The sequence below is a fragment of the Takifugu flavidus genome, chromosome 8 (genome assembly GCF_003711565.1).
Source record: "Takifugu flavidus isolate HTHZ2018 chromosome 8, ASM371156v2, whole genome shotgun sequence".
Lineage (NCBI taxonomy): Eukaryota > Metazoa > Chordata > Actinopteri > Tetraodontiformes > Tetraodontidae > Takifugu > Takifugu flavidus.
This window is the reverse complement of record NC_079527.1, coordinates 5,712,871-5,731,152: the sequence shown is the minus strand read 5'-3', so window position 1 is coordinate 5,731,152 and position 18,282 is coordinate 5,712,871. Positions and strand designations below refer to the sequence as shown.

The 18,282-nt window shown below is 45.4% G+C and overlaps 1 protein-coding gene across 4 annotated transcripts; it reads right to left on the bottom strand.

Moving 5' to 3' along the window:
• Positions 1 to 5,319: 5,319 nt before the first annotated feature.
• On the bottom strand, positions 5,320 to 17,825 carry kif5aa (kinesin family member 5A, a). Of its 4 annotated transcripts, none has more exons than XM_057041779.1 (29): positions 17,159 to 17,825; positions 15,335 to 15,422; positions 15,181 to 15,254; positions 14,956 to 15,060; positions 14,826 to 14,874; positions 14,683 to 14,738; positions 14,518 to 14,605; positions 13,042 to 13,166; positions 12,837 to 12,941; positions 12,436 to 12,584; positions 12,203 to 12,351; positions 11,945 to 12,123; positions 11,645 to 11,713; positions 11,365 to 11,571; positions 10,956 to 11,102; positions 10,615 to 10,803; positions 10,399 to 10,516; positions 10,243 to 10,304; positions 9,982 to 10,091; positions 9,744 to 9,845; positions 9,530 to 9,590; positions 9,361 to 9,432; positions 9,142 to 9,246; positions 8,809 to 9,025; positions 8,561 to 8,735; positions 8,453 to 8,481; positions 8,148 to 8,187; positions 7,805 to 7,924; positions 5,320 to 7,615 (listed from the first exon to the last, which is right to left on the bottom strand). In XM_057041779.1, exons 1-28 carry the CDS (start codon positions 17,285 to 17,287, stop codon positions 7,846 to 7,848), a joined length of 3,078 nt encoding a protein of 1,025 aa, XP_056897759.1. In that variant the 5' UTR covers positions 17,288 to 17,825; the 3' UTR covers positions 5,320 to 7,615; positions 7,805 to 7,845. The 4 variants fall into 4 exon arrangements, with proteins under 4 accessions (XP_056897759.1, XP_056897758.1, XP_056897757.1 ...); XM_057041778.1 differs by having other exon boundaries at positions 7,839 to 7,924; positions 17,159 to 17,824; XM_057041777.1 differs by having other exon boundaries at positions 8,402 to 8,481; positions 17,159 to 17,822.
• Between the last annotated feature and the right edge of the window lie 457 nt (positions 17,826 to 18,282).

Below are 18,282 nucleotides of genomic sequence, written 5' to 3'. Positions count from 1 at the left end.
AATATTTGCAGCTTTAACAGGCGAAGCGAGCCGTCCAACAGCTGTCCGCTAAAGGTCAGGCGAGTAAGGAACTTGGAGGGGATCCTCAGCAGGTTTCCAGTCTAAAACCACAGAATTTCAGTGCTGATAATTAAATATATGTACAGGTGCGGGCAGGGAACCGGTGACCCAGAGGCTGCTGCAGGTGAAGGGAGGAATTTGAGGACAATTGTTGGAATCTGTTTTCTCTTTAAGCATTCTCTGTAGCATGAAGTTTCAAAATACATTTGATGTAAATATACCTCATCTGAAATCATCTCAAACCATATTCATGAGAAGTTGTAGCTTTGGTGATAACCCACAGGTCAAAGATGCTATTTTTACATTTATTTTTTAATAAGTACGAGGTGGACTTAGGCAATAAAATAAGACATGCGTGAACGAGGTTGGCCGATTGGTATCTGGGACTGAAATGCGCACGTGTCCCAGCCGGGTCGAGCGGTTGCCTCCCTGTCCGTCCGTCTGTCTCGCTGTCTCTGCGCTGACCCGACCGGGTCAAACGAGATATTCTAGCTACCGTTTCACAACGCTATGATGTTTCAGCGGCGCGGCGTCGCCCAGCACATCCGAAATAGAGACTTAAAGAGTTCCTCCTTTCAAACAACGGGATTTCTGAACCCGCATTTCATATTCATTGAACCGAGTTGAATGCAGCTATTTTAAAGTCTCTAAAATGCTAAGCTAAAACGTAGGATGTGGTTCGTTTCTGCCGTCGCTGTTCTCTTTGACCTCGCTGGCAACATCTGAGCAGCAGCAGCAGCAGCAGCAGCAGACACATTAAAACAGACAGTAAAACAAGTCTGTCGGGATGTGACATTACTGTATTTGGAAGTTACTCTGTGAAATGTTATAGTGTTAGCATTTATTTTGTGTGTGTGTGTATGTGTGGGTGTGTGCGCGCCTGTGTACGTGTGTGTGTGTGTGTGTGTACGTGTGTGTGTGTACGTGTGTGTGGTGTGTGTGTGTGTGTGTGCATGCGCACTACAAAGGCCTTAATGGAACAGAGAGTTTGGAAGCTGTTAATTCCCAGCAGCGCTGGAAACAAACACACCTCCATCCTTGGCCTTCTATTTTTGCCTCCAGCATCCTCGGCACTTCAACAATGCGCCGTCCCAAACTCGGGCTTAGAGCGCTAGCACCTCATTATCATTCTGTAAATCAGTTAACATTGTTGGACACACAAGTCCCCCGCAGAGCACGAGGAGGTCAGAGCAAGGCTGCACACTTGGGCATTCTGACAAAATGGCGTCTTCTTGGAATCATCAGGATGACTCTGTGGAAATGGAAGCGAGATTTTCAAAAAGCTTTTATCCAGAGAGTTTTTGGGTGGTTGCGAGCACTTTAACCCCCCACCCATCAATCAATATGCACAAGAATCTTCTGTCACAACTTCACTCAAAAACGCCAAATGTTGGTAGCAGCTGTGAAGACAGCAGGAGAACAAAATACATCTTAGCTTGAAATTTACCCTCTCGATGTTAATGGCCTTCTCAAAGAGAATAAAGGGGCTTCTCAAGGGATGGGGGGGGGGGGGGGGGGGGTTGAAGGCCCCACTTAAAGATGTCCTACTTCTGTGTGGCACCCTGACACGTTCAAAGGTATTGGTTACTTATAGACAGCAAAAGTCTTCAGTCCGATAAAACGTCTAAAATCTGATGTTGCCAACAGTTTCTGTGGGTCTGAGCCCACGTGGAAGCAACAAACGGGAGAGATGAGACTCGATGGAGGCTTCCAGCAGGCTGGTTCAGGGGATCCAGGCGCTGTAATCCAACACTTGTTCTGCGGTGACCAGTCCAGGCTGAGCGGGGCGAATGCACCCAGCGGGTGGGTGAAGAAAAGGCGTCTATTTTGGACATCCCGGCGACAGCGCGACCCCTCTCTGGAGCTCGCCCTGCCGTCATAAATCACCCGGAGCCGTTAAGGTCAGACAGAACCGTGAGACAGACGGAACTTTTTAAACTCGTTCTCACAGATTCGCAGGTCGTCAGGTCTGATGCTGGCGGTGGCCGGGTGGACAAGAGAGGCACGCTTTTATGGACGCTTCTAGAAAATAACTGTATCATGATGAAGAAAACAGAGCAAAAACTGCCACTTCCTGCCTGTTGGCGAGGTCTTATGCACCCCCCCCCCAGTCTGACTCGTTATGTTTTGTGTTCTCCAGGCAGATTCTTAATGCCGTGACTTCCATATGAGTCACCTGTGGCCCCGGAAGCCTCACAATGGGCCTCAGGAATGATGGAATGATGTCATCACCAACAAATGGCATGTGTGAATACACATGCTGGTGAATGAGGTGACACCATGGTAACCTGCTTTGTCCTCACTAGCAGGATGAAGCACAACTTGGGCATAAATTGGGTTCGATCACGTTCGAGAATAGAACACATCAAACACTTTCATACAATACGATCCCAGATCTCTCCAAGAGCCATACCGGAAAATATTTGATGATTAATTAGATAATACACAAAATACATATAGTTATAATAATAATGGTTAGATGTTGTTAATAATTTCTTTTAAAAGACCATGATTATTTTTCTTTTTTGAGCACTAAAACCAAGTCAAGCGGTTGATATTTACAGATATGTGGCTCATTGCTGGTGGTCCACTGTGAAAACGCAAAGCCATTTTCTCATGCTCCCCTCAGTGTGGATGAGAAAACAAACCACACACACACACACACACACACACACACACACACCCATCCATCCGCCTGCCCACCCACACACACGTGCACGCAGCAGCAAATTTTGGGGATTAGAAAGAAAGTATGAAATGTTGAAACTGACATAAATGACTGTTTTCTAAAAAAACAAAAAAAAAAACTGTTTTCTAAAAAAAGTCTTTTGCATTTTTCTCCCATAATTCACATTGCTGACCTGTAAAAAGTCCCTAATTATGAGATTTTTCCAGTAACTTTTAGCCTGTCCCCATCAAAGTAGTGGAAGCAAGAATTAACGGTCAGAATTGCCGCACATAATTATGTATAAATAAAAGCTCTTGAGCGTCTCAGTGCCACATGTGCTACACATTGTGTGTATGTAATGTATATATAACTTGACCCATCTGACCTTTTTACTGACAGACTGAATAGAAAGGGTCAAAAAGTCAGACGGTCTAACAGAAGAGACAGGTGATGCTGACTCCGAGACTCGCTGCTAACGCTGGGGACGGGGCCCTTGAAGCCAGCTCGAGAACAGCACCTAGAGGCCACCGGCTCCACCTGCAGTCACAGCAGACAAACAAACATCCAGGCCAGCTGCTTAAACAACAGACACGCGCAAAAACCTCCTCTTATTTTTAACCTCGCCCACACAGCACACAAGAAGCCCCTCCATCAAAGAAGACGCAGCCACACAGACGGACAGTAGCAGCTGCCCACGGGAGCCGAGCCAGGGGGTTCAGGTCGCACAGGAGGAACATTAGGTGTGGAATAACACACACTGGGCACTTTAGGGTTGCAGGGGGCATTTTTGCTACCGTCTAATGCTTATTTTGGCAAACGTGGGGAGCATTGAGAGTAAGGGATTCATTTCACATTTTAGTTTCAGTGTTTTTGATGGCAAAGCCAGTCCGAGTGTAAATAAACCGCGCTGACAGCTTAATTATGGAGTTTGACATTTAGAGAAAAAAGAGAGAAACAAAAACAAACAAAAAAGAGGAGTTTCCATTCCCGCTGATATTTGTGAGATCACATGTGTGTGACTGTGAGTGACTGCTGATACTCCAAACTCCTCTTTAATCTCAATTTAAACAAAAAACAGGAGCTTCACAAAGTTAAACTGCAGTGACAAAATCCTGAAACTATTAGACTATTAAATCAGGAGTCAAATCTCCAGACACAGCGTCGGTGTGGCATCAGGCTTAATGTCTCTGTAACTGACTGCAACAGTGCAGATATTTGGAAGATCATCACCTCCTCGCCGATTCTGATCAAAAGAACATCCGTGTGGATTAATTAACCCTCCTCGTCTAAAGGCAATCACCTACCTGCTGATGTGTGTTTGAAAAGAAGCCAGGAACTGCTCATTACTCAGATACCATCTTACAGAGAGGCCCCCGGATGCCATCACTACAGCCAGAGTGATCTGTCCCGGGAGACGGGAGTTTCTAACTTCACTGTAATCGTGCCAGAACTGCAAGTAAACGCGGGTTTTAACTAACTCTTGAGGTTTGCTCCATCTCACTCAGCGCTGCGTCACAACACACACCAGTGGCCTGTTGCGTGCACATTTACGCCACCGAGAACTGCATCCCAACACAAACAGTTGTTGCAATCACATCAATTGTGTCACCATTAAACATTTATTAGAGATCTATCAAAATAAGCAAATGACGAGTGTCAGTCGCCATTGGCAACAATCGGCGTCTCTCATCTCTACCTCGCCTGTTGCTCCTCACGTCCGGCCGATGGGCTCCAGCAGCCGCCTGAGCTGCGGTCTGTCCCGGCTGAGACGCGCTCCTGCTGCCGCAGTGCCGGAGGACTCCTCCATGGTCTGACGGGAGCGCGCGGGGAGGCCGCGCGAGGAGCGAGTGGTGGAACTTCCGCAGTGGCCGCGTGGGGGTCACGTGTTCACTCGTCGAACCGGGATCAGGTTCAGATCACTGTTTATTGATCAGTCTTTCTGTTCCCACAGTGAAATACAGCGATTCTCGGTTGTCAGCAATTAAAGTCATATATTGTCGTCATAGTCATATTGAACTGGATTTTTTTCCTTTTTTTGTATTGGGAACAGCATCCTCTGCGCGCGTGCACACCAGACTGTTTACATCCCTGCTCCCTTTCTCGTGGGAACCATAAAGAACTGCTTATGATCATATGAGAGGCTCACAGGAAGTTAGTTTACAGGCAGTTTCATCACTTTTTATAGAAGTCGGATGAGATTCATAAATAATACATTAATTTACAACTATGAAATTGGTGGCATCTTAATTACCTGCGTAGTATTGTCAAGCTAAAGAACCTGTCATGTATCATAGTTTTAAAGGTTTGAACTGTTAAAACTAGCCCAGACAGTTCACTTGAGCTACAGTAATGGTAAAACTGCTGCATAAAAAGTTAAACTCTATATATAGGCGACAGAAGTGCATATTGCCGACGTTTTTATGGAGGTGTAATTGTCTCATCACCACTGTTTCTGATAGAAAATACTGTATGAAAGAGATCTCAATGTTTATTTACTCTCAGTACCTCATTCTGTCCACAAGGCGGAGCAACTCTCAGGATTCTCTCTTTCCTTCAACGACTCCTTCACACTAAAACGACTCAACTCGGTCTCCTTTCTACAAGTTTATTGGGCTACAACACAATGTTCACAAACAATACAGCATAGTGATGAGTCTATATGTACAGAAAGTTTTCATGGTGGCTCTTCACACACCCATGTCAAAAGCTACAGAACAGGAGAACATAAATAAATAAAACAGACATTTTTTTTCTGAACAAAATCAGCATGTGGCTATGTTTCTTTTTCATTACTATGCCATGTCACACTATTTTACTTACAAGATTAACAATATATAGCACATGTATTTTAGATATTTGGGAAATTAGACAGTGGAATAGCAGGTAACAATATATGACACATTTCCCCTCCTTCACGTTAACATGATGTCGAATAAAGGCTCCTCTTGGATACTTACTACAGTAGGTTCTGACCAGGAGTGTCATGTACTGAAATGGGGGTGCGATATGTTTTATGTTCATTGATTAATATTTGACTTATCTACTGGTATATTTGCTATGCTACGTTCAAAAACACACGCTCTTCTGGTTGTTTATCGGTGTTTGTTTTTTTAGTCTGTCAGGAAAACAGCAGTGGTGGCTGTGACTGTCATTGTTAAGCCCTGAGATGTTGTTGATGTCAGCAAGAGTGTCAAACACAGCGGATGAGTCAGGGATAGGATTTGACGTCAAATCTGAAGGATCAGATGATTAGATTGTCTGATCAAAGATTTATGGTTTGAATGTAGTTAAAGCAGTGAACACTAAACCTTTAAATGAACTCTCTTTTGTTTTCTTGAAAGTTGTTGTTGATGTGAGACCTTCTTGCGTTTTTAATCCAACATCCTTTGATTTATCTCAGTACTCGTTGCTCTACGTTACCCTCAAGACGTGCTGCTTTCAGCTGTCCTGATTGGCTGGTCAGGATCTCTCACAGAATACTCACAGCACGGCATGAAAAGTTGTTTCCTGACATGATCCCAGACTGGTGGCTGCTCAGCTGGCGACTCATGTGGGAAAACACGCTTTTAGCAGGCTTTCGGATCGTTGGATCGAGATCAAGAACGTCGGTCCTAGTTTGAACAATCTGCATCTAATGAATAGGAAAGAGTAAAACCTGTATACTAGCAAGTTTACGATTCTCTATGGAAACAAAAAGCCTTTACTGGCTGTGTTTTTAACTCCAGCTCTGGTCCTGTGGCGTGATGGAGAAAATGTCCACGCATGTCATTCAGGTGCGCCTTCTATGAAAAATATGGAAATTTGCTTAAAGCTATTGGCTGGCTAACGCTGCATCTTTCTAACTAAATTCTAAGACCAGCTGCTTATATACAGCTGCAAGATCTAACTATCAAATGTGTTTAATTGCTCTAGAGGTAGAAGTTACAAATGTATGCATGTTTTAGGTTGATCATGACAAAACCAGCTCTAGTTAAGGCTCGATATGAAGACTCACACAGTGCATCGATGCGGGGAAGCAACCACCTTAATTGGGTGTGGGCAGAAATTTCAGAAGTTTACACTAGCATCATACAGCTGAGTATCAAAGCAGTTAAAAAATCCCTATAGCGCTGACAACAGCCCCGGGATTAAAGGAAACCAGCTCTTCTCTGTGGGTCTGACATCTGCAAAAGTGATCAGATGCCTTCCTTTCAGCATATTAGTTCCCGACTGGAGTCAGGACACATGCAAAGATACGAAAGCTAACCCGCTTAGCCATATACAGTACATGCAGAGGCTGGGTCTTCTGTTGCAGGCTGCCATACTCTTATTTATGTCACAGAAAAGGGGTCATGCCTACAGTATGCCATCCACATGATGCACTTAAGAAGATATGTGCAGGGAATGCCGCACCGTGTGCGATCAAACAACCAGTTGCCGGTCAACTCTAGCTCTACTGGAGTATACAGCACTATTATTTACAGTGTGTGTACTAAATAGTCAGGCATGGAGCCCAGTTACAGTTCAACCACTTCAATGGTGATCGGAGCAAAAAATATGCAGTATTCAGGAATTCGACTGGCTTATGAATCGGTACGTTTGAAAGTGAAAGTTATGCATTTGATTGAAATCCTGTGATGACAGAACTGGAACAGAGTGGAACCCAAACCTGAAGGGCAGGAGCGCATCACCAGTGAGGCAGGAGGGGCTTCGTCGAGTTAAAAGACTAAAGGAGATACAGGAAGTTGTCATCTTCATCGGTGATGCAGTAGAGGGACAAGAAGCCGGGCTGCATGCAGATGGAAGGAGGGGGATATGAGTGTGTGTGTGTGTGTGTGTGTGTGTGTGTGTGTGTGTGTGTGTGTAGGGATGGGGGGTCTTTGAATGGGTACAGTGTTTGGTCATCATCTGAAGGGAGACAGCAGAGAAAGACAGAAGTGAATGCTTATGAATGAACAGGAGGTGTGTGAACATCAGATGTTGGATCTCAGCCTGTGCTGATAACTGGTTCTGAATATACAACAAGATAACAGAAATGCAGCAAAAACCATATTAGCGAATATAACTCGATACGTTTGCATTACTGTCGGTTTTTACTTGAATATGCATGCAGGTCTGTTTGTTGCTGTACCATGGCATTAACTGGCAGCGGTTTCCTGCTGAACGATGAAGTGCCTGTTTGAATCATCCATCTCACTGCCACAGTGAACATCGCTTCTGTCAATCCACAGACACAAATTCAGTCCACAACAAAACGCATCATCATTATTTAACAACCCGTCGCTCAAAAGTGACATGAAAAATGAGTCAATGCTCCTTTTGTTTCACACAACTAAAACACGTTCAACCAATGCACACGCATCCATCAATAGTGTGTCCACTGACAGTCAAACAACCCAGATACAGTCAACATGAACCATTTAATTTCAGACATTCGTACCTGTTGTCGTTGATGTCTCTCGTTTCACTGACGTTGTTGCCTTTTGAGGGGGAAAAAATTGGTTAGATTAATAAATAATCCTAATTATGCACATCAATATACAAGAAAGTAACACCGTGTTCCTGAGAGTGACTGTGTGTTCTCAGGATGGAAGCCAATGAGACACAGGTGTAACACATTACACGAGGACCAGACAACTTTCAAAGGGAAACTGGAAATACCAGTCCACGAAAGTTGCGTGTTCTTGCGTTTACCGTTGTCGATATTGAGAGGGTAAGACTCCAGTATGTCTCCATTATATCTACCTGCTCTGTAGCCCAGAGCTGTGGAAACTCTGGAACACACCACAAAAGGCAGCTGTTATCAACCAAGCTGACTTTAACCTTGCAGCCGGGGGGGAAATACAAACTTACGTGTTGCTCTGGACAGAATTTTCATTGCTGTTGACGATGGCGGGTTTTGCCTGTGTCATGTGGCCTTGGAAGAGGGTGTTGCTGTAGGTGTTGCCGTGCTCGGTGGCGCGGATGTAAGTGTAGAAGGGGTTGGTGGGAGAGCAGACAGGCAGTTGCTTTGGTCTCACTGGCTTCGCTGTCGGGATGATAGCGTAGTGTGAGGTAAGCTAGCAACAGGCACGTTGTCACCCAGGAAGGAGACCTATTACCAATCTGTGCTGCATGAGGGCGTCTCATGGCATTCTTCGCTCTCATTGCTTCCTTGATGCGGTCAACCTCCTGCTGGTAGCGTCGGCGGTCCATCATGGCGCCTTCTTTGGCATCCCTCAGTGCAGTCTCCAAGGCCTTAACTCTCTCAGCAGTAGACCGAAGCCGTTTCTCCAGCTTTGGAAGCTCACAACGCAGATCTGCATTGTCACGAACCAACTGGGAGGGGAAATTTTGAATATATGTGTAAACTCGCCCACAGGAGCGAAGCAGGAGGACAGGGGGAGATACGTGAAGATGTTCCAGCAGGTGAGCCTTTTCTGGGCGTAACTCACCTGTTTGTGAACCTTTGTAAGTTGGTCCAGGTTATTTTCAAGAAAGGAAATCTTCTGCTTCTGGGTGCAAGACCCCCCGCTATCATCAGGTTCCATTTCGGAACTCTGCACAGAAGATGCAGAAAGAGGAGGTTCACTCCCGTAGTAGCAAGCAAGCAAGGATAAGAGCTAACAGGGCCAACATAAGGGTTTCTGAAGAGCATCCTGATTTCCACGTACTTTTTTAACCCGCGACGTGAGGTCTTGAACGAACAGCTTGCGCAGGTTGTGGAGGGTCTGGAGTTCGCGGGCCTGGAAAACAAACAGATGAGGGGAAGAGGATCATGAGGGCTGTACAGAGGAAAGGGGGTGAGAGGGTTCTGTATGTGTGGCTGGATGTTTTACTAACAACAGTCTCCTCCAGACCCTTCAAGTCCTGTTTAGTCTGCTCATGGCGCTCATGCAGGAATCTGCCCGGAAACAGACGCAGAATAAACAGTCAGATTACAAAGTAGTGAATTCACTGTGTAGAAAACCAGAGAAAAAACTGACAAACAGAATCTTGTAAGATAGTGAGCCGTGTACGCTCTCTGCATGGGATCTTTTGACATCTGGACACTTACGAGAGCTCCTCCAGGCGCTCACTCTTGGTGTTGTCCTGACTCTTCAGGCGCTCAAAGTCAGCGCGGACCTGTGCCAGCTCCAGCTCCAGCTTAGAGTTACGACTGTTCAGAAAGATGTTTGGTGCACAGCAAAATAAGTGAATGCAAAAATACTCTTGTCATGTAAGGCGTAAATGATAGTGGCACGTGGCCCTTCAATATGATCAGAGATAACATTAAGACTTAGCTGGTCACGCACTCGGTGAGCTCATCGATGATCCTCTGTTTCTCATTGATCTCGTCGCGAAGTCGGGCCAACTGCTTATGATGAAGGCCGCGGGGAGATTCACCCTGCAGGCGAATGACCTTCTGAAAGAGAAACGAGCAAACCTGCGACCACAGCCGGGAAAATGCGAAGGAAACCCAAAGCCAAAGATTTGCTATTTGTGACCACGATTATGAAGTCCACATACTGCTCAGATATGATGAAGCATTTGAACACAACCTCTGAGTCTCTTACCTTCACGTTTCCATCCTCAGTCTCACCCTTTTCACCATCCTTATATTCTTGCAGTGAATTATCTGGCGGGAGAATAGAGGAAAGAAAGCATTGGCAAGAGAGCCACCATCTTGTATTGAATATTTTGAAAAGGTGGATTCTTTTCCTGCGTGTTACCCTGATCTTGCAGCTTGGCCAACTCTTCGCTCAGTGAGTCATGACTCTCCTCCAGCAGTCTCTTCTTCTGCTCCATACTCTGCATGTATTCAGTCAAAGAGCGGATCTTGGCTTCATGCTGCATCAAAACACGCAAAAGGCCATAAAGATTCAAAGCTGTGGCGAACATTGCTGCTCAAGGTTTCCTCCTTTTTGCTTCTCTTACGACCCTCCCACCTGAGAGATGAGAAGCTGGCAGGAGGAGAGCTCCCGCCCGGTCTCCTCCATCTTACGGTGGCACTCCAGCTGCATGTTCTCCAGCTGGCGGCAGCGCTTCACCATGCTCTTCACCTCCGACTTGATCTTGCTGATGTAGAGACGCGCCACAGTGAACTCCTCTTCAATTGCCCCACTGATCTCCACCGGCTGCAATCGAACAATACACCCACAGAAATCAACACCTGGTCTATATTCAGGTGTGTCCTGTCATCTTTAGACTCAACACATAGTTACGAACAATATTTACAGTTACTCCAGTTATTTCCTATATTTATTGCAGTGTTCTTTTAGATACTCACCAACTTGATTTCTCCATTACCCACAATGGCGCTAAACTCGCTCAGGTCCCTCATCAGACCGTTCAGGACATCAGCGATGCGTTTCCTCTGCTGACCACTTACTTCCTGCATACGAGACAGCTCTGCTTCCAGCTCCATAAGACTGGCCTGTTAGCCAGAAAATGAGGAGACACAAGATAAAGATTAGCCAAGCAGTGTTTAAAGCAGGAAGAACAAACACACATCTGTCCACAGAGAAAGGATCTAATATACATTATTTACCCCATTTATTTTCAATAATGCCAACAGTATTTCCCATTAAAGGCTTCTACTCTACTGCTCTGCTACAGGTGCTCTTCATCGGTTCCACCGCCTCCCATCTACTAATTTCTTTCTACCTCACATTCACTCCATTCCTAAGCTCACGCACCATTTTCTGGGAGAGCTGGTCAGCCAGGAGCTGATTCTGCAGGCCTTTCTCCTCCACCTCCTGGCTCTTCTGGTCATAGTTGATGGCCAGCTCCTCCAGAGCCTGCAGCACCTCCTTCACCTCAGCCTTGGCACAGTCACTTTCCACCTGCAGCCTGCCCAGTTCAGCCTGGACCTTGTCTCCATCTCCCCTGGAAGAGGCCAGCAGCTATAGGCAGAGGGAGGGGACCATTCAGGGAGGCCCAGGGAACAGTTGGGTGTTCATCTGTGTGTGCTCTGACCTCATCCTGGTCCAGCATCTGCTGCTTCAACTTCTCCACCAACTGACATTGGAGGTTGATCTCATCATCCTGCGTAAATGAGACGCTGACTCAAGTGCCAACATGACTAATATCCAGGCTACATAAATTAATGAGTATGTTTCCCAGATATGAATGTCTAATTATGGAACCATACAAGAGAGTATATAAGAGTTTATACTGCTAGGTAATAGGTCACTTGAACCAACGGGACATTCATTTTTCCACGGGATGAATGATCTTAGACCAGTTTAGGATGTTTTCTTTATCTGTTTGTTTCACCTTGTCATCCAGCTGCTTGTACAACTTGCGGATCTCCTCCTCATACTTCTGCCGCTCCTCCTCGGAAATGCGAACAACAATGGAGGAGGTGTCATTGTCCAAAATTGGGCGCTGCTCCGTGGTCTCAATCCGGTTAACCACGTTGGATGTGGTGCGCTCGGTCTCTGGCACATCCTCTCCTGAAGAAACACACGGGAAAAGTTCCGTTAATGACATCAACATCTACTAGAAGGCCGTCAGGCTGAGCCGGCATCTCACCGTTTCTCCAGCGATTGAGCTCAGCCTCCAGCTTCTGAATGGTGTCCTTCATCGTCTTGTTCTTCTCCTTCTCCTTCTCATACTTCCTCTTCCACTGCTCGGCTGTCAGCTCCAGGTTAATAGAGGCAGTGTTCCTGATGGTCTTGGCGCTGTGAAATGAGTAAAAAAAAGAATTGTACATTGAACATTTACAGCAAATCTTTATTTTGATGTGTTGACTGGATAATCTGTACCGTTGACCAAACATCAGAGTGGATTTGGTCTCTGCTTCATTGTAGCTGGAGGGAGAGCAGCAGATGAACATGGTCGTGCGACAGTTCCCTCCCAGGGAGTCCTGCAGGATGCGGGTCATTTTGCTGTCCCTGTATGGCACGTGACTCTTCTGCCAAAGGAGAGGAAAGAAAAAAGGATCGGAAAGGAAGAAGACAAAAATTCTAGTCTAGTTTTGCAGCAAGTCACCAAGAAGATTAAATTCATCTAAAAACTGCAGTTAGTGGAAAAAGAAGATGGATGTGGGTATTTATTAAAAGAGGGACTATAAAGAAATGTTGAGAACAGGCATCAACATGATGAGGGGTTAATAATGTTCTACTTCTGCATTGTTTACTCGTAAGGATATAGAGGTAACCCTAACCGTGCCCTCAGCCAAAGCAGAGATGACATTCCCCAGAGCAGAGAGAGACTTGTTGATATTCTTTGCCTCATCCAGGACCGCCCCAGCAGCGCCTGTCTTGCTGACCTGGAAGAAGAGGGGCAATAAGACTTGAGCAGTGTCACCAAGCAGTTAAAACTCCTGGTTGGCGTTGAGTCAGACACCGGTTCACTGCACACGCTCTTACCTTCTCGCTGCCAGCCAGATCCACCAGGTACAGTTTCCCACTCAGTTTCTGCTCCGTTTCCACATGTTCCTGCTTGATGTTAATCAGAAAGATGCTGTGGCTGCGGGAACTGTGCTCATTCATGTCTGCACAAAACAGAAGGCAACTCTTTAGAAGGTTAAACACAGGTCACTCCTGCTTTTGTTATGTGAGAAAATGAGTATTTATGTTGCCGTGTGTGTAACTGCCCACATATTTCTGCACAACCAACCTGGGATGCTAATGCAGCAGAGGGATATTACAGTATTATTGGAATAAACAACACTAATCCAATTGTCGGCTGCTCTCCTTACATACGGTAAGTTCAGGTTTCTCTGCAGATGGTATCTGAGGACACCGTCTCAGTGTCTGCAGAGTGTTGGTCCATTAGACCGTCATCAACTCTGAGCACTGTGAGTCATCAGAACTCAACTAGAAAACAATGTAAAACAATGGAGACCACACAAAACTGCAAATTTGATCTCGTCCCCTGTCGCAGTCAGGCGTTGTTTTAATATAAAGTATTTTACATCTATAAGAAAACATGTGTGCAAGACTTTTGAGTTATGCTGCATAAAACCGCAACTAACCTCTTATTCCATTTCAGCTGTCTGTGCCCTAAATGCTCATAAATACACTCCAGTATTTGTTATTTCGCACTAATGTGTAAAACACCAGTTAAATGAAAACATCAATCTCAGCAGGCTTTTGTCATTTTGCTAAATGTGATTAAGAAGTGAAGCAGGGAATGAACAGGACCCATTAATGTCCGCAGCTCATAATGTATGGAATAAAATGTCCCCTGGAGGCAACTCGATGAATGAATATCATAATAGAACAATTTCAGTTTGTCCATAATGGTCTGTTTTGATTTGTGGAAATGATGAAAGTCTGATGAAACCACTGATATATTCAGGCAAGAAACGATGGATTGACACTGAAAAGCATCTAGATGAAGCCTTTTAGTGAAAGTGAGACGAGTTTCTTCTGTCACAAAATCAATACACTGCACCGAAGTAAAGAGGGCCACATGATGTATATGTCACCCTCAGCGGTTTCTCATTACACTGATGGTGAATTTTCAACTGTAATCCTGCAGAACTGAGCTGCTGTTTATTAACTTTGAAGGTGTTGCAGGCAAAGAGGGAGGACTGTTTCTCATAGCCACTAAAGCCACTTTTCATCTGGCAGAGACGTTGCTCCATTTTGTTTCTTTGACAGCGAATCTTCTTGTAATAACGAGTACTGGGGCTTTAATATTGCAGCCCCCGGAAATATTACATAACTTGAGCCAACAACAGGCTGCATCAGCCGTCACATCACGCGAGAGTAATGAGCTCTGAGTGCAACTGAGGCACCAAAGACAATCTACAGTAGATTTACTTAAAAAATAAAATAAAATAAAAACACTCCATATGTACCGCAAAAACCGTGTTTCAGCAGGAGATAAACACTCACTGGTAACAGCAACATGGCGGTTGGATTTGCCCTCATCGATCACATCCATAACCTCCTCTGGGCTGGACACAAAACGCTCGGTGCAGCCCTGAGCACAAGAAGAGCCAGATGATGTTAGAAGAGGCTAATATGACGCTGCTACTGACAAATATTTATCAAACTAACCTTAACAAACGGCACCCTGTTCTTATCTTCATGGACGGACAGGTTGGTCTTTGTCACTGAGGAGGACAAAGAGATTTAAAACAACGTGTGGAATATTTACAGGACACATGCGGGAGATTCAGATGCTGCCGCTGGCCACTCACCATCCAGGAGGTCACGGATTTTATCCATATAGATTTCAAAATATGAAACCTGGAAACCCCACGATACAATATGAGTGTTAGTTCTGTTTAGACACACACATACAGACACAAAAAGGGACAAAAACACCACCTTGATGTGGAATTCCAGGTTTTCGTCCATTGCAAAGATGTGGTTGAAAATGTCCTCAGCGATGCGAGGGATGATGCCCATCTGGTGAGGGTCGTGCAGCTTGCCCTGAAACGGAAACTCACAGTTACAAATGGGAGGAGGACGGCGATCGCTGTCAGGAAACAGAAGAAATGCATTTAAAAGAACCTAAGGATACTAATAATATAGTAAAAACTCTATCTGTGCCTCCATAGTGTGAGTCTTCCCGGAGGAGGTTTGTCCATATGCGAAGATAGTGCCATTATATCCATACAGGACATCTGTGAGGAGGACAGGAGAGGACGTAAAACCACTGCACGTCATCCACGTGTGAGGCGTTCACCGCCTGGCTCCGGCCTACCTTTCACGATCTGCTTGGCACAGGTGTTGTACACCTGTTCCTGGGTGGTGTTGGTGGGAAACACGCGATCAAAGGAAAAGGTCTTCCCCTGTGGAGAGCACAGACATCATGGGTCAGGATGCTGCAGTCGTTTAAGCATTTCAAGCTGATAGGAAAATAACACAAACGAGTGCAACTGTGCTCATCAATAAGATCGAAGACAGACACAAGGACTTTAAATTGGTCTGTTGGAGCAGAAAAAACTTGATTTATGACTGATTATTTTGAATTCAGGAGCAGAGTCACACCTCAGTCTGATTACATGGATACCTTTATTCTCTTTCCTTATATCTGTGTGTATTCCTTACTCTCGTTATTATCATAGGTCGGGGGTCCACAGTGCTCGGAGCCATCTCTCATCATCATCAAGCTAAAAATGACATCATCCCCATCAGATGCTTCAGTTCCACTTAATTTCTACGAAATTGGACACTACAAGGCAAACCAACAAAAACCCCACAGGTTTTGTCATTTATCTGGAATCACCTTAGCCTTAAATTGTACAAGCTAAATCCCCATATTGTACTTTAGACCACTGAGATCTACAAAAACAGAAATATGTCCTTCTGTGACACACGGAGGGGTGAGTCAGCCCTGGTTAATCCAGTTAATCAAAACCCCGAACGTCCCACATGAAAGGTTGAGGAGAGTGCGGCTGCTAAACATCCGCCTCAGCATGAGGCACATCTGGGAGCACAAAGAAACTGATTCATCCAAGAGACAATCAGTCCAGGAGAGAGGGAGGAGGAACGGGAAGTGATGGGAGGACAGATAAGACCAGGAGTCGCGCTCGAGCAGCAGGAAGAGAATGAAAACTCTGGCGAATGTAGAAAAAAGACAGATGAAAACAGAGACGAGAGGAATCGGGACAGTCGGTGTCGCGTGAGTTCGCCGGGTAGCATCGACCCACTCTGTCAGCAGTCGGGTGACACGGATTTCTCCCCTGTCACGGTGAGAGGGGAGAGGGGAAGGACAAGATGTTTCCATCATGGCTGGGGAAGGTTTCAGCATTGATCGCTTCTCTTTAGCCTTTCCTCAGGTATCAGATATCTCACAGGCAGCACCACAATCAGAAAACCTCACACAAGTTCAGGTTTGGGCAAAGAAGCTAGAGAGAGTCTGAAAGATAATCTGAAATGTAGCCATGAAGCACAGAAATTGTTCAATAATTCAGCTCAAAGAAGGAGCTGGGTTCCCAACAAAATGGCTCGAAAAAAACAACTCATTTTCCCAGAAATATTTTAGGTGACTTGTTGTTGTTTTTTTAAATCTGAGGACAGACACAACATTATATGGGCATTGCTCTCAATGTCTGCTACAAAGGTGACATCATGATGCCACCATCATGAACACCTTTCAATGGGCTCCAAATAATAATAATAATAATAATAATAATAATAATAATAATATAATAATAATAATAATAATAATAATAAAAATAATGAGTTATCAGTATCAGTGAGGAAAATACAGTTATAATAAACTGTGCAGCACTAAGAATGAGATTAAGAATTTAGAAAACATGGTTAGAATAACAACAATAGGACTTGGCATCCAGAAGATGTATCTGAATCAAGAGGCGCAAAAACAGGCCTGTTTGCGCACTTGTCCTGCATGAGGCCTCCGTGCGCGCATGTTTGCCGTCTGTCCCGTTACAGACAAATCACTGACTCGGGTTCAAATGTGCGTTATTCTGTGTGGTGCGGGTGCAGCCCTGGCCCGGGGCCCATCCCGAGCGATGGTTTATTGATGAGGGGCCTGGACGCACAATCGAGCGTTACTCACCCCGACAACGACGCTGTCGTCTCCTTGGAATTTGGGGAGAAACAGATCTCCGCGCACCACCTCCGACTGGTTGAGAGGGCGAAAGCGACACAGCACTTTTATGTTGCACTCAGCTGGGACGTCGGCCATTGCGCAGAGAGGAGGAAGGATGCTGCTTCTGTGGGGAGGAAAGATGCTGCCGAAGGAGGCTGGAGGCGAATCACTTCCGAGCGGGGCCTGAACAGACGGTCCAAATAAACGACTCACGAGCAGTCCGCACAGACTCTGAGGAAGGTAGATAGTTTCGATGGTTTAGCCCAGGAGGGGAGATAGAAAGCCTGGGAGTCGTTCCTACGCAGCAGGATGGTGGTGGTGGTGGTGGGGTTTTTTTTCGTCGCAGTGAGGCGGACTAAACGAGACGCAAACCCGATGAGAGCCAGCCTACATCATCAAAACAAGCAGCCCCGGTGGTGTTATCGCTCCCTCCGTTTGAGCCCGTGCGTCTCTGCTGTGGTCGCTTCTTTGGTTGCGACGGCTGTCCTGCGTCTGGCCGGCTGAAGGTGAGATGCTGCGGGAAGGACAGTGAGGGAGAAGCCTGCCGATGGGTCAGCTACGCCCGCCACAGCGCCCCCTAGCGGCCCGTCAGGGATGGGCGTTGTCTGCATCCGTCTCTTTAAAGAGGCTCCCCAGCATCACCAGCATCCCCAGCATCACCAGCCCAGCTCCCTCAGGCAGACAGCGGGACAGTTCTGGGATGTCTTCATCATCTGTAGCAGCTGTGGTGACGAATTAAACGTTTCAATGGCAACTTCAAAATAACCCGGAATTTCACTTCAGCAAAAATAATTCACAGCATTTTCCAGACAGGAAAAAACGTTTCCTCGTACACAATTGGTTTATTGTTTAAATTATTTTCTAGGGTTATTATGACATCAGTTTATTGGGAAAATAAGGAGTTTTATAATTTTGAATTTAAACTGAATGGGTGTTCCTTACTAATATAGTTTTGTATATTAATTACCATATACGTAATTAGAAGAGGTAAAAAATGAAAAAAAAAACTTACCTGAGTACCATTTCACAAATTTCAGGCAGCACAAAACAGTTATATAATTTTTTGTAAATAGTTTAATATTAAATAAAAA